This window comes from Chrysochloris asiatica, unplaced genomic scaffold, assembly GCF_000296735.1.
Source record: "Chrysochloris asiatica unplaced genomic scaffold, ChrAsi1.0 scaffold00348, whole genome shotgun sequence".
Taxonomy (NCBI): domain Eukaryota; kingdom Metazoa; phylum Chordata; class Mammalia; order Afrosoricida; family Chrysochloridae; genus Chrysochloris; species Chrysochloris asiatica.
Window position 1 is genome coordinate 657,242 of NW_006408866.1, and position 15,729 is coordinate 672,970.

The window sequence follows — 15,729 nt, forward strand, 5'->3', positions numbered from 1 at the left end:
GGCACTTAACAACTTAACAACACAAGAGCAGATGGGTGCTTCCAACACACCCAGTGGTTCCCTGAGAAAAAGGTTAATGATCTTCCGTGGAGATTGTTATTCAGTGCCATCAAGTCAGTTCTGACTCATAGTCACCTGGAGGATAGCCGTCCAGTGCTTAGCCTACATTGTTACCAGGACTCCTTCCTGAAACTTTAAGCCAAGAAAACCGTAGGAGTCAGTTTTCCTCTGTCCATTGGAGTTGCTACGAGTCTCGGGCACCTAATAATAATAACACCAACAATCATACCTACCTCACAGGGCTGTTGTGAGGATTGAATGAGGATGTATGGGAAGTGCTTAGCACAGTGCCTGGCATTTAGTAGTTAGCTGCTCAATAAATGTTCGTGATTGTAGACAAATGAAACCTCCTTTGTGCTGTGTATGGCTTTTGTCAAGTCTGTAGGAAAAAAGGGTCAAACCTTAATGCAATGAAGTGATAAGAGTTACACTTGAAGTCAATGAGGTCAAAGGTGATGGCTTAACCACATACCATGATCATTATTACAACCTGGATGAGGAAACCCAATTCATAAAGCAAACATTCTAACAAATACAGTTTTCTGTACAAATACATAGTGAGTAAATACATCTTCTCACGGTAAACATGAAACAACGGACTTAGTGGGAATGCTACAATATTCCATTTAAAAAGCAAATTATCACGGCAAACAGACCTACCAGAAACTCAATTCATGGAGACAAGATACAGAATCAAGAAATAATTTGCAAAAAAAAGAAAGAATTAGTCTAAACAAGATCTTTATTTTCCCTGGTTAGTGCTCATTCATTATTCATTGATTGATTTTTTTTTTTTTTTTTTTTTGGTGGAGGGGATACTTTGGGGTTTTTTTTTTTTAAATGCCTTTATGGTCACTTATTTGTAAATACTCTTAGATTTTTCTCGCATTGTTAAAGTAACAATGCGCCCAGGGCTTTGTGTTTGCAGAAACACTTGTATCAATAAACTTCCTACCAAGTAAATTTTATAGTAGCTTGTGACCTATTTAATTACAGTTTTAACCAAGACCGAGTCATAATTTTGAAGCTGTGCTGTGTTGTTTATTATAATGTGCCATTGAACCAATTCCGACTCAGTGATTCTATGTACAACAGAATGAAACATCCTTACAATTGTCGTTGTGTTTGATTCCATTGTTGGTGCCACTGTATCAATCCATCTCATTTGGGGTCTTCTTTTTCCCTTACCCTATGCTTTACCAAACATGATGTCCTTCTCCAGGCATGGCCCCTCCTGGTACCATGACTAGAGTGCATGAGACAAAGTCTGACCCCTGCTTCTACGGAGTGTTCTGGCTGTGCTTCTTCTAACACACAGAATTTGCTTTCTTCTGGCAGTCCATAGTATTTTCACCAGCACCATAATTCCAATGCATCACTATTCTCCAGTCTCCTTACTCATCGGTTTTTGCATACATTATGAGGCAATTGAAGGGAGCCTTGGTGGCATAGTGGGTTACATGTGCTGCTTATTGCAAGGTAAGCAGTTCAAATCTACCAGCTGCCCCATTGGAGAAAGATTAGACTTTCTGTTCCCATTAAGATTTATAGCCTTGGAACCCGATAGAGGGCCACTATGAGTCTAAACCAACTCGGAAACAAATAATACTTCTGAATTCTTAGGATTAATCTTCGGGATTTCTAATTGCAGGTTTTGTTTCAAAATTTGCATTTCTTTTGTCTGTTAGTTCTTGAGTGTTTTCCTGAACTCTTAAAGTTTTTATTGTGTCTTCCTTGCTTTCCTTGATCTTTCTGTGGATCCTTTGAAGGTACCTAATTATCATTCTTTTGGATATTCTCAGTTCCTTCCATTACCTTTTCTTCCTTGGAATTGTTTTGAGGCTCTGCATCTTGATCATTTGTTTGAGCCATTCTCTCTGGTTTCTTCGCATAAGCTAAAATAGTCTGTTGTCTCTGGGGCATTGTGGGGTTGTTGAAATTGTAAAAACAAACAGTGCAGGTATTGGACCTAGAGGGGAGAAATTTCTGGGGGCTCCTGCCATTTAAGGAGCTCACGTGCTAGTTGTGGAAGGAGTGTGACAGCCCAGTTCCTGGCCCGGGATGGCGTTCCTTGACCTTGGAGTTATCTCTGTTCAGGGCACTCACTCTGGAAGTAGTTCATGGGGGCCCTAGATAGAGCAGGACCACAGGGCAGCTGGGGCAGTGTGGTGGGTTTGGTGGTTCTGTGGGGTTTGTGGGTATAGAGCTGAGCCCACATGAATCCAAACACCAAAGCAGTGCCACAAGCCCCCACCTCACACTGACATGGTTTCCAACCTCGTGGCTCCGAGCTCCCACAGAGCAGGATCTGTGATGGGGGTGGCTGAGGCTGGGAGCCGGTCTCACTTCTGGTCACCAGGGGAGCATGGATAAAACAAATAAATCATGTGACTCTGCTCTGCCAGGCCTCCCTCCACTCACAAAACATTAGAGCCACATCGGGCCAGCCAGTCACCAGTTCCGTCTCCCTCTGTCCCTGTTCAGCCTCTCCTCCCAGCAAGCACTCTGTCCACCTCTCTAACCTTTCTTCCGAAGTTCAGGGTGTCAGAATTTACATCTGTGTCTGTTTTATTTTGTCTCTCATATCTTTGCAGTAGACGGTCCATATAGTGCACCTGCCTAGTCAGTCATCTTGCTGGAAGTTCGCAAATACCCTTTTTAAACAACGTAAAAATTGTCTATACACGTGTACCTCAACAGACACAGGAATCAAATTGTCTACATCTGTGGGAAGAGGCAGTGGAAAAGCTCCATATCATCATCCAAAACAGTTCAGGCTGAAGCTAAAGGAAATTATGAAATATGTCCACAAGAGCCAAAATGTGATCTTGAACATAACACACTTGAATTTAGATGCCATCTCAAGAACAGATTTGATGCATTAGACACTAATGAGTGAAGATCTGAGAGTTGTGGAATGACATCAAGAGCATCATACATGAAGAAAACAAAAGGTCATTAAAGAGACAGGAGAGAAAGAAAAGGCCAAAATGGATGTCAGAAGAGACTTTGAAACTTGCTTTCCAGTGTAGAGATTATAAAGTGACTGTAAAAAATGAGAAAGTAAAAGAACTGAACAGAAATTTCAAAGGGCAGCTCAACAAGACAGTCAACTGTTAAAATGAAATGTGCAAAGACCTGGAGTTAGAAAACCAAAAGGTAAGAACACACTCAGCATTTCTCAAGATGAAAGAATTGAAGAAAAAATTCAAACCTCGACTTGTAATATAGAAGGATTCTATGGACACAATAATGAATGATGCAGAAAGCATCAAAAGAAGATGGAAAATGAATAGTCTCTGTACAACAAAACAAAACAAGAGATAGCATATGATCAAGAACTGATGGTACTTAAGGAAGAAGTCCGAGGTGCACTGAAGGTATTGGCAAAAAGAACAAGGTTCCGGGAATTGATGGATTGCAAATTGAAGTCTTTCAACAAACTGATGCAGCACTGGAGGCACTCACTAATGTGTGCCAACAAGTTTACAAGATAGCTACTTGGCCAAATGACTGGAAGAGCTTCATATATGTGTCCATTCCAAAGAGAGGTGATCCAACAATGTGGAAATCATCAGACAATATATTAATATCTCATGCAAGTAAAATTTTGTTTTAAGATAATTCAAAAGTGGCTGCAACAGTACTTGGACAGGGAATTGCCAGAAATTTAAGCTGGATTCAGAAGAGGACATGGAATGAGGGATAGCCTTGCTGACATCAGATCTTGGCTGAAAGCAAAGAATAGAAGGAAGGTGTTTACCTGTGCTTTATTGGCTATGCAGAGGCTTTTAACTGTGTGGATCATGACAAGCTACAGACAACATTGTGAAGAATGGCTACTGCAAGACACTTAATTGTGCTCATGAGGAACCTGTACAAAGATCAAAAGGTAGTCATTAGAACAAAACAAGGGGATACTGAATGATTTAAAATCAGGAAAGGTGTGCACCAGGGTTGTATCCTTTCACCATGTTTAATCTGCATGCTGAACATATAATCTGAGAACCTGGATTATGTGAAGAAGAATGTGGCATCAGGATCGGAGGAAGACTCATTAATAACTTGAATTCAAACAAAATAAACAATGCATTAGGCAAATCTACAGTTCCTCTTTAAAGTGTTCAAGAGCAAAGTTAATAGTTTGAGTACTAAAACTCATATGACCGAAGCCAGGGAATTGTATTTTCAGTTGCCTCATATGCATATGAAAGTTGGACAGTGAATAAAGAAGACCATAGAAGATTTGATGCATTTGAGTTGTGGTTCTGAAGAAGAATCTTGAAAGTAACTTGGACTGCCAGAAGATCAAACAAATCTGTGTTGGAAGAAGCACAGCTGGAATGCTCCTTATAAACCAGGATGGTTCCTTAGAAGCCAGGATATTTCAGACATGTTATCAAGAGGGATCAGTCCCTGAAATTGGACATCATGTCTGGTAAAGTGGAGGGTCAGTGAAAAAGAAGACCTCCAGTGAGATGGATCGGCACAGTGGCAGCAGCAGTGGGCTCAAGCATTAAAACAATTGTGAGGATGGCGTGGGACCGGGCAGTGTGTCCTTCTGCTGTGCATAGTGTCCCCCAGCCTCTAACAACAGCTTCCGGGGGTGTTGATTATCGATCCAAGTCAAATGAAATACTTGACAACTTCACTATGTTCTCCATTTTTCATGTTGCTTGGTTCAGTTGTGAGGATTCTTGCTTTCTTTATGTTGAAGCATAATCCATACTGAGGGCTACATGTAGGCTGATCTTCATCATAGAGTGCTTCAAGTCCTCGTCAGTTTCAGCAAGCATCTGTATCGTATGCTAATAACAAATCGTACATTGTTAATGAGTCTCCCTGTTATCCTGATGCGGCTTTCATCATACAGGCCAGCTTCTTTTATTTATTTATTTATTTTTTTCCCTTGCTCTTTTTTTTTAAATGTTTTCTTGTGAATTATGTGATAGTTTACATGGGAGAACATTAGTTTTACATTCATTCCATCATATATCGTCTCATTGCCATGGTTACAATCCCCTCCATGCAATCCTTCCCCCGTGCCCCCCAGGTCTTCAGCACACAGTCGCTCTCCCTCTCTGGGTCTAAAGTCTCCAGCTGCTCCATCACTCCACATCATCATCTCTGGCTCCATTTCAGGCATCACTGCTTCTCTGGGTAGGGTCCCGCTCTCTGCTCTTCTCCCCTGATGGTCCTAGGGACCTCCGCTCCTAGACTGAAAAGTTAATCACTCCCCTCCTTGCTATAAAATATCTACCTTTACATTTCCGACCCTCACAATCAGTCCTGATAACAATTATTCGCTATTGTATCACAAGAGACCCGTCTGCATTTCATTGCATCAACCCCGCCTAGACAGACTGAATACTACTCATTGGAGATTCTACCTGCCTCCAAGCCCTCTGGATCTAGGTTCCCTCTTGAAAGCTTGTAAGCCAGTCACTTCTTGCCTTTGTAGCCCCTCACCCTCCATTTTGGGTAGCCAATGTCCAAGTTGCCCATCCCTGTCTATTCTGTGTGTGGAGGGGGTAGGAATGATTCTTGCTGTAAGGACTTGTTCCCTCTTTTGAGCTACTGCTTCCATAGGTGTAGATCAAGTTCATCAAATTGTATGAGAATACTTTTTTTTTTTTTTTCCTCTTCTTTTTACTTCTGGTTGAGCTCTGATCATCCAGTCACTGAAGACAGGATAAGTGGGTATTATCTGCAAGTATGGGTGTTCTTATGCATATGCCCTCTCTTCTTATCAGCTGGACACTTCACTCTCCACTCTAGTCCTCTGTGGCTATGTCACTGACTCTGGGACCAAGTGTCCCCAGGTCTTGACAGGCCAGCTTCTTGGGTTGTTTGTTCTGGTGTTGTTTGATACAACTTTGACACATATCTTTCCTAATTTTAGCCCATTCAGTTTCCCCTTGTTCTGTTTAAACAACTGTCTTTTGATCTATGTACGGTGCCACAGGAGCACAGTTAAGTATATAGGAATTACCATTCTTTGTAATGTTACCTATAATTTGCTGTCATAAACACAGTCAAATGCCTTTGTATAGTCAGTGGACCACAGGTAACCATCTTTCTAGTGTTCTTTCCTTTCAGCCAAGAGCCATCTGGCATCAGTACTAACCTTGATACTATTACTCTCATCAACATCTTTATTGATGTTGATGTGGTACAACTTTGATACATATCTTTAACATTTCAGGTATTTTGTTGCATCAACCATGAATGCTGTTGAGAATTGTAAAATCGTACCTCTTCAGCACACCTGGATCGGTTCTGACTTGATGCCCGCTCCTCCAGCACAACTGAGAGAAAATGACACCAGCTGATACCTATCAGTGTCCACTCTCATCACCCACAGCTGTCCACATTTCTGCCTCCCTCCTCAAATATTCTGTGATACCACTTAGTGGACGTGGAAGGCATTCACTGAGAAGAGTCAGGTGATTGGAGGACAGGAAGGAAATCTTCCAATCTCCTTGGACTCCGGTGTGGTGCCATTGGATCAGCACTGGACTGCAAACCACAAGGTCGGCAGTTCAAATCCACCAGCTGCTCCTTGGAAACCCTGTACGGGGTTGCTATGAGTCGGAACTGGCTCGATGGCACTTACCAACAATAAGTAGTACCAAGGAGCTCTGGTAACATGGTGCTAGTCTCATGATCAGCAGTTCGAAACTACTAGGAGAAAGATGAGGCTTTCTGCTCCCATAAAGTTTTACAGGTACAAGGTTGCTATGAGTCAGAACCAACTCCATGGCATATAACCACCACCAATGACCAAGGAGTACCCAAAAGATGTTTACTTTTGCCTTATTGAGTATGGAAAGGCTTTTAATTGTATGGATTATGACAAGCTATGGATAACATTGTGAAGAATGGGTATTCCAGAACACTTAACTTAGCTCATGAGGAACCTATACATAGGCCAAGAGACAGTCATTTGAACAGAACAAGGGGATACTGAATGGTTTAAAATCAGGAAAGATGTGTGCCAGGATTGTATTCTTTCAGCCTGTATGCTGGCCAAGTAATCCAAGAAGCTGAATTATGTGAAGAAGAGCATGACATCAGGTTTGGAGGAAGATTCTAACAACCTGCAGTATGCAGATGATAAAACCTTCCTTGCTGAAAGTGAAGAGAAGTTAAAATACTTACTGATGAAGATCAAAGACCACAATCTTTGGTGTGGATTGCATCTCAATGTAAAGAAAACAAAATTCCTCACCACTCAACCAATAAATAACATCATGACAAATTGAGAAAAGATGGAGGCTATCAAAAAATTTCATTTTGCTTAGATCCACTATCACCACTCATGGAAACAACAGTCAAGAAATCAAACAATGTATTTCATTAAGCGAATCTACTGCACAAGACCTCTGTAAAGTGTTCAAGAGCAAAGATGTCAGTTTGAGGATTAAAGTGCACCTGACCCAAGCCATGGTATTTTCAAAAGCTTCATATGCATGTGAAAGTTGGACAGTGAATAAGGAAGACCATAGAAGGAAGAATTGATGCATTTGAGTTATGGTGTCGGAGGAGAATATTGAAAGTACCATGGACTGCCAGAAGAACAAACAGATCTGTGTTGGAAGAAGGTCAGTCAGAATGCTCCTTAGAAAGTAGGTCGGTGTGACTGCATTTCTCATACTTTGGATATGTTATCAGTAGGGACTTGTCAAGCAACAGCTTTTCTCTCAGAATCCTCAAGAGTGAATCAGCACAGCCGATCCCTGATTTGGTCGTATAGCCTCCAGAATTGGGAAACAGGAAGCTGCTGTTCTAATAAGCCATTCAATGTGTGGTGTTTTGTTGTAGTAGCTCTAGGAAATGAATATGATACCCTAGAGAAACAATGGACTCCTGGTGTGGTGCTGAACCACAAGGTGGGCAGTTCAAACCCACCAGCTGCCCCTCAGAAACCTTATACAAGGTCGCTATGAATCACAACCAACTTGATGAAACTCAAGGACAACAGAGACAAAACGGACAGGCTCATTGTTAGCAGTGTAAATTCTTATCATAATTTTGGAGGAAACATTGTGTCCAAATTTGAAGTTATGTTTCCTTAGGCAGAAGAGTTTGGTATCTAAGAATTATTCCTACAAAAATATACCCTTATTCAGATGTATGATAAATGTTTCAGGATGTTCATTGCAGCATTGTTTGTAACAGTGACAAATTGGAAACTATTCAAATGCCCATCAAGAGTTTGCTGGTTAAATAAATATAGCACATCATATATGTATCAGCATTGAAAAAGGTCCAAGATTCAATACGTCCCAGCTCCTAGTAGGTTCTCAAAAATTATGAATGATTGTACACATAAAGGGTTCAGAGGAACTTACTGAACTGCATTATGACATAATAGGACTTTTATTCATTCACTCATTCATTCAGCAAGTATTTGGGGATATGATAGTAAATGCAAACAGACCTGGGTCTTCATAAAATGTATGGTCTGCTAGAAGAGACAATCATTAATTTTTATAAAATTCAAATTAGGGTAAAGCTGACCTGTGATATAAAGAAAAGGGAAGTAGCCTTATGTAAGGATTTATACTTGGGTGATTTGGCCTGGCCTGGGAGATTTAAAACGAATAAATGTGTTACATGCGTATGTTAGTGAATGCACAGGAAAAGATTTGGTTGGATCAGTGCCAAATCTAACAATGGTTTAAGACTGGAATGGGATTAGATGTGACTTTCATTTTCTAAATGAGACACCGCTGTATGATTTGAAATGTTCTTACAGTAAGCATATATTGCTTTTGTTATCAAAAAAGCAAAGAATGTTTATATTTTGAACTCAAGTAAGCCCTTTCCATATTATATTAATGATTCTCAAGGGAGTGGGAGATGGGTGAATTTACATGCTTAAATGAACAGGAAAAAAAAAAAAAAGGTAGAGCTGCCACTGGTATGGTAAGTAGAATTCTAAGATGACTCCCAAGATTCCTGTTCCCTGGTGTACACACCTCCCAGTTAATCAAACAAACATGAATCTTGCTTTTAATCAGAAGACTTGAAATTGGAGGATTATTATGGATGGGCCTCACCTAACAAGATGAAAGGCTTAAAAGAAGTCACATTTTAAGCGGTAGAGACTCCTTGCTGACCTCAATGCAGCAAACAACCCTGTTGTGAACTTCCTGTGGAGGCAAGGCCCTGAGGGTGGCCCCTAGGAGCCGAGGGTGGCCCGTAGGAGCCGAGGGTGGCCCGTAGGAGCCGAGGGTGGCCCCTAGGAGCCGAGGGTGGCCCGTAGGAGCTGAGGGTGGCCCCTAGGAGCCGAGGGTGGCCCCGTAGGAGCCAAGGGTGATCCCCAGCTAACAATCAGCAAGAAAATGCGATTTCAGACCTACAGACACAAGAAATTGAATTCTGCCATCAACCAGTAAGCTTGAAAGAGGGTCCCAAGCCTTGGGTGAAACCACATCTCTGGCTGACACTTGGTTTTCAGCCTAATGAGACCACCTAATGAGATCCTGAAATGTACTTGAGCTCTGGACCCAAGGACTCTCTGCAAGATCATAATAAATGCGTGGATTGTTTAAAGTCACTGAGTCTGTGGTAACTTTGTTATGTAACAATAGGAAATTAGTGCAGGAGATGAGGCTTTCTGCTCCCATGAAGATTTACAGCCTTGGAAACCTCCTTATACAGGCTCACTATGATTCAGAACTGACTCAATGGTTGATGGATTCAAACTGCTGACCTTGCTGTTAGCAGCCTAATCCATAACCCACTGCACTACTCAGGCTCCTTACCAGAAGTATGTGTTGTCATGATACTTTAAAAGTAGTTTTTTAAAAAGCTGGCATCTGCTCTATGAGAGAAGTGACTAAGGCCTAAAGCTTGTGTCCAGTGAAAACGGGACTCCCATCAAAACTGCCTTACCAAAACCTGATTTTTTCTCCTCACTGCAAAGTGACTCTAATTGTCTTTAAACCATTGGCCTCTCCAGAAATAGTTTGACCAGCCTTTCCTTTCTGGATGTAACTAATATAGCCCATGAGCATTTTCTGCCTCTTTTCCAGCAAGAGTTTTTACCCCAGGGACTTGAGTAGAACTTGTTGGCAGGTTCTGTGGGTGAGGCACTCCAGCGAGTCTTGAAACCTGGCGATGCTTCTCCACCTCCCTGGACATGAGAATCCACAAGGCTCAGGCTCCTGCTTCAGACCTGTAGAAGCAGAATTTCTGGGTCCAGTCATTGGTATATTTAAAAAAACTCCCCAGGTAATTATAATGTACAGACAGCATGAGAAACTATTGGCATTTTAAAATAGGCCTCCTCAAACTTTAAGGAGTCCTGGTGGCTCTGTAGGAAAAGTATTGGACTTCTAACTGCAAGGTTGGCAGTCCAAACCCACCAGTCACTCCACAGGAGAAAGATGAGGCTGTCTGTCCCCATAAAGATTTACAACCTCAGAACCAAATAGTAGTAGGTTTGCTTTGTTTTTGGTCTGAAACTTTAATGTACCTACAGTTTACCATGGGTTCTCGTCTCAACACAAATGGGAATTCAGTGAGTCCGGGGTGAGCCTTAGTAACACCCAAGTGATGGGGATGCTGCTAATCTATGGAGTAGTGAGTAGGAGGGCTTGTGAGGTTGCTCTTCCAGCCAGGTAGCAGCCATCTGGCAGTTTTACATGCATGGTTGATTGTCCTCACTTTATCCCCGCTGTTCTGTCCTCTTCGTGTTTTCTTCTCCCTTTTCTCCCCATTTTCACTATCAGTGTCTCCCTTAGCCACCTTCCCTACTCTCTCTCCCTTGTGATTGTTTGAAAGTTTGCGCAAACTCTCTAGTTGTGTCTCTCGGGAAAAGTCTCAGGCTTGCCTTCTTCACTCCTTACGCAGGAGACAATCGTCTCGCATCCTTTTAAATAAGCTGGTTCACATGAAATAGTCACCTGTGAAAGCCAGTTTTTCATTTCAGAAACCACCCGCCAAAATAAACTTCGGTTGTTAAGTATTGTCCAGTCGCTTCCAACTCATAGTGACCCTCTATGCAGCAGGACAAAACACTGCTTGGTCCGGCACCATCCTCACAATTGCTACATTTGAGCCCACTGCCGCCACTGTGCCGATCCTGCTCATTGGGGGTCTTCCTCTTTTTCACTGACCCTCCACTTTACCAAGCATGATGTCCTTCTCCAGGGACTGGTCCCCCCTAACAACATGTCCAGAGTATGAGACATAAAATTCTTGTAAATAAACTTAAGAAGGTTTTATTCAGAAGACAAACTAGGAAGAAATAGAGAACTGAGGAATTTTTTTCCCCTCTCTCTCTTTAGAGTATGAAGCAGAGCTGCCTCCCTTTCCAGAGCAATACAAAGACAACCAAGAAGCTGTGGTGAGTGTGAGTACCACCCAGGCTTGGGTCTAAATGAATGGCTCCCCAGTGAGAAATGCGCTTGACAGAAGGTGCTGGAGTCTGAATTTGGGAGGGGTGAAGAGGATAGCACTGGAACTAGAAACTTGGTGCCCATCCTAGCTCTTCTCCTAACAAGTGTGACTTAAAATGTATCCTATAACCTCTTTGACTGGCGCCCTAGTGTGGCGCTGTAGGATAAGCACTGGACTGCAAGGTTGGTTTGAATCTTATGGTCGGCAATTCAAATTCACCAGCTGCTCCCTGGAAACCCTACACAGAGTCACTATAAGTTAGAACCAACTTGATTGCACTGAACAACAACAACATAATCTCTTTGAAGGAGCCCTGGTAGCAGTATAGAATAAGCACTGGACTGCTAACTACAAGGTTAGAGGTTCAAACCCACCAGTTGCTCCTCTGGAGACAGATGACGCTGTCTGCTCCCATAGAGATTCACAGCCTCTGAAACCCTGTACAGGGTCACTGTGAGTCAGAACTGACTTGAAGGCAGTGGGCTTTCTTACCTCTTTGAGTCTTAGTGTCTGCCTTTGTTAAGTGAAACAGCTCATCCTCAGCTAATTCACAGGGTGTTGGTGGGACACTGATGAGAAAGGCCTACCCAATGGATTCAGCACTGTGCCCACATTGGGGAGAGAGCAAGCTTCTCTGAAAGTCAGACTAGACAAGATGAAGCCTACCAAGGAGGGAGAGGCCAGGACAGGGCCGCCAGGGACGGAGCCCTCAGAAAGTAGACCATTTGAGGTAAAATAGGGACCTCATGGGGTCGCAAATCAAAATGTGAGGCCATGAGAGAGCCGGGAACTTGAGCAGGGTCACAGGGCTGCAAGGAAAGCTGCAGTCTCGAGTTCTTGCCTGTTTCAGCACTGCCTTCTGGTTCTGTGAGTCTTCCTCTTCCTGCTGTATGGATGCAGTGCTTTGTCAAGTTTCTCTGAAGGCTATCATGACACGTCTCTTCCCTACATAACGCAGTCTTCTCGCAGGGTCACTTGTTCTGTTTGCTTACCTTGATCTTTTGTCATTTATGCTGTTGATTTTCTTTATCTGCTTGGAGAGCGTTGACTGCTGAAAATTCAAAATAGGGACCTAGTAGAGATTCTGATAAAGTTAGGGACGTTTTCTCCCATGTTTGCACACATGGGTTTGCTTTCTGGGTATGTAGCCAGCAGGGCATTGAGGGGCTTCCATGCCCCTTCCCATCAAGTCCGTTCCGACTCAGGACCCTGGAAGGGTAGAGTACAAAACATCCCCTTGCTAAGCTTTACCCAAGCAGACTGCCACATCGTTCCCCTCAGAGCAGCTGGTGGACTCAAACCACTGACCTTTTGGTTGGCAGTTGAGTGCGTAACCACTGTGCTACCAAGGCCTTATGGTTGGGCAGGAGTCTCTGAATAAATAACCGGAATCAAGCAGACTTTGATTTTACATCAGATTTTTGTTATTGTTGACCCCTTTGGGCCACCATTGTCGCTTTCAAGTGCCGTCAAGTCAATTCTGACTCACAGTAACCTGGTATAGGATTTCCAAAGAGCACCTAGTGGGTTAGTAGTCTAGTGCTTTTCCTACAGATCCATATCAGGATCCCACTGGGGCACACTAAGTAGCCTGTGTCTTCCCAGGCTGTCGTTTGATGTTTGCAGAAGAGTCCTTCAAAGGCACGCAGATGTGAATGTAGCGTCCGATGTGCCCCAGCCAGATTCTCCCTTGTTAGGTGCCATTGAATGGTTCCCAGTCATAATAACCCCCATGTACATGAGAATGAAACACTGCCCAGTTCTGCGCCATCCTCACAGTTGTTGCCATGCAGCCACTGTGTCGATCCATCGTCTTGAAGAGCTTCCTGTTTTTCACTGACGTTCTATTTTACTGAACATGATGTCCTCCTTCTCCAGAGATTGGTCCCATCTGGTAATATGTCCAAAGTCAGTGGGACAACGTCTCACCATTCTCCAGCCTAAAGAGCATTCTGGCTGTACATCTTCCAACATAGATTTGTTCATTCTTCTGGCAGTCTGTAGTATATTTAATTTTCTTTGCCAACACCAGAATTCAAATGCATTGATCTGCTTCAGTCATCCGTATTCATTGTCCAGCTTTCACAGGCATTTAAGGCAACTGAAAATACCATGGCTAGGGTTAGCTATGCCTTAGTCTTCACAGTGACATCTTTGCTATTTCACACTATAAAGAGATCTTTTGCAGACGAGTTGCCCAATACACTCTGTCGTCTGCTTTCCTGACTGCTGCTTCCATGGGCATTGACTGTGGCTTCAAGTAACATGTAAACCCTTGCCTGTGGATCCAAGTAACATGTAAATCCTTGACAACTTCAACTTTTCTTCGCTTATCTTGAGGTTGCTCATTGTTTCAGTTGCGAGGATTTTTGTTTTCTTTATGTTGAGGCCTAATCCTGATGGTTGTAGTCTTTGATCTTCATCAGTAAGTGCTTCAAGTCCTCTTAGCTTTCAGCAAGCAAGGTTGTATCATCTGCATATGACAGGTTGTTAATGAGCCTTCTTCCAGTCCTGATGCCACACTCTTTTTCAACCTCTTGGGTGATTTGCTCCACATACAGATTGAATAAGTATGGTGAAAGGATACAACCCTGGTGCACACTTTTCCTTATTTTAAACCATTCAGTATCCCCTTGCTGTGTTCAATGACTGCCTCTTAGTCTGTGTACAGGTTCTGTATAAGCATAAATAGTGTCCCGGAACTCCCATTCTTCACAATGTTGTCCACAACTTGTTGTCATCTATACTTAGTGTAGTGGTTACGAATCGGGCTGCGAACCTTAAGGTCAGCAGTTCGAAACTACCAGCCGCTCCGCGGGAGAAAGATGAGGCTTTCTACTCCCGTAAAGATTTACACCCTCGGAAACCCTGTACAGGGTCGCTATGGGTCGGAACCGACTCGACGGCACTTAACAGCATAGTCAATGAAATACACGTAAATATCTTAGAGTCTCTCTTTTCAGCCAAGATCCACCTGGCATCATCATTGATATCCCTTGTTCATTGTCCTGAATCTTCATGAATTTCTAGCAGTTCTTTGCTGATATGTTGTTGCAACTATTTTTTATTATCTTCAGCAAAATTTTACTTGGTTGTGGGATCAATATGGTATCACTATTTTCTAATCAGCCACCTTCCTTTGCAGTGGGCACAAATATGAATCTCGTTCAGTGGGTTGGACAGGTAAGCTGTCTTCCAGATTTCTTGGCATAGACAAGTGAGCGATTCCAGCATTGCATTAGTTTGTTGAAACTTGTCAACTGGTATTCCATCAATTCCTGGAGCCTTGTTGTCATCAATGCCTTTGAGGCAGCTTGAACTTCTTGCTGCTTCCATTGAATATTGATCTCTGTTGTTCAACCTCTTAAAATGGCTGAACGTTCATTGACCAATTCATTTTGGTACAGTGCTTCTGTGCATTCTTTCTGTCTTCTTTTGTTGCATCCCACATCATTCAGTATTTTGTCCTTGGTGGTGGTGGTGGTGGTGGTGGTGGTGGTAGTTGTGTGCCATCAAGTTGATTTTGACTCATAGCACCCCTGTATAGGGTTTTTGAGGCTGTACAGCTTTATGGGAGCAGACCGCCTCATCTTTCTCCTGCAGAGTGCTAGGTGGATCAAACTGCTGACCTTGCAGTTAGTAACCCAACATGTAACCCACGATGCCACCAGAGCTCCTTATTTTGACCATTTGTTGTTGTTGTTAAGTGCTGTTGAGTCCATTCCAAGTCACAGCACCCATGTATAGGGTTTCTGAGGATCTGTTGGTGAGTTTGAACTGCCAGCCTTCTGGTTTGTAGTACAGTGCTGATCCTACACCAGGAGTCCTATTTTGCCCACAGAATCCTTCAGTATTGTACCTCGAGGCTTGAATTTTTTCTTTAGCTCCCCCAGCTTGAGAAATGCCCAACATGTTCTTTCCTTTTGGTTATCTAAGTCCAGGCCTCTGCACATTTTGTTATACTTCCCTTTGTTTTCTCAAGACATCCTTTGAAATCTTCTGTTCAGACCTTTTCCTTCATCGTTTCTTCCATTTGCTTTAGCTACTCTACTTTCAAGAACAAGTTTCTGAGTCTCTTCTACCATCCATTGTAGCCTTTCTTTCTTTCTTTTCAGTGACTTTCTGCCTTCTTCATGTGTGATGTGTTTAGTGGTAACCCATAGGTTGTCTTGTCTTTGGTCGTTAGTGTTCATTGTGTCCAGTCTCTTCTCAAAATAGTCTATAGACTCAGTTGGAATATACTCAGAGTCATCTTTT

At 42.7% G+C, this 15,729-nt stretch overlaps 1 protein-coding gene across 1 annotated transcript in view; it reads left to right on the forward strand.

Annotated features, from left to right (window-relative positions):
* Positions 1-15,729, forward strand: part of IQCK (IQ motif containing K) — a gene marked incomplete at its 5' end in the record, with an annotated part of 114,739 nt that overhangs the window by 3,042 nt on the left and 95,968 nt on the right. Inside the window, one exon of the mRNA XM_006875972.1 lies at positions 11,361-11,425. Coding sequence (XP_006876034.1) covers positions 11,361-11,425 — 65 coding nt within the window. The remainder of the gene's footprint in view (positions 1-11,360; positions 11,426-15,729) is intronic.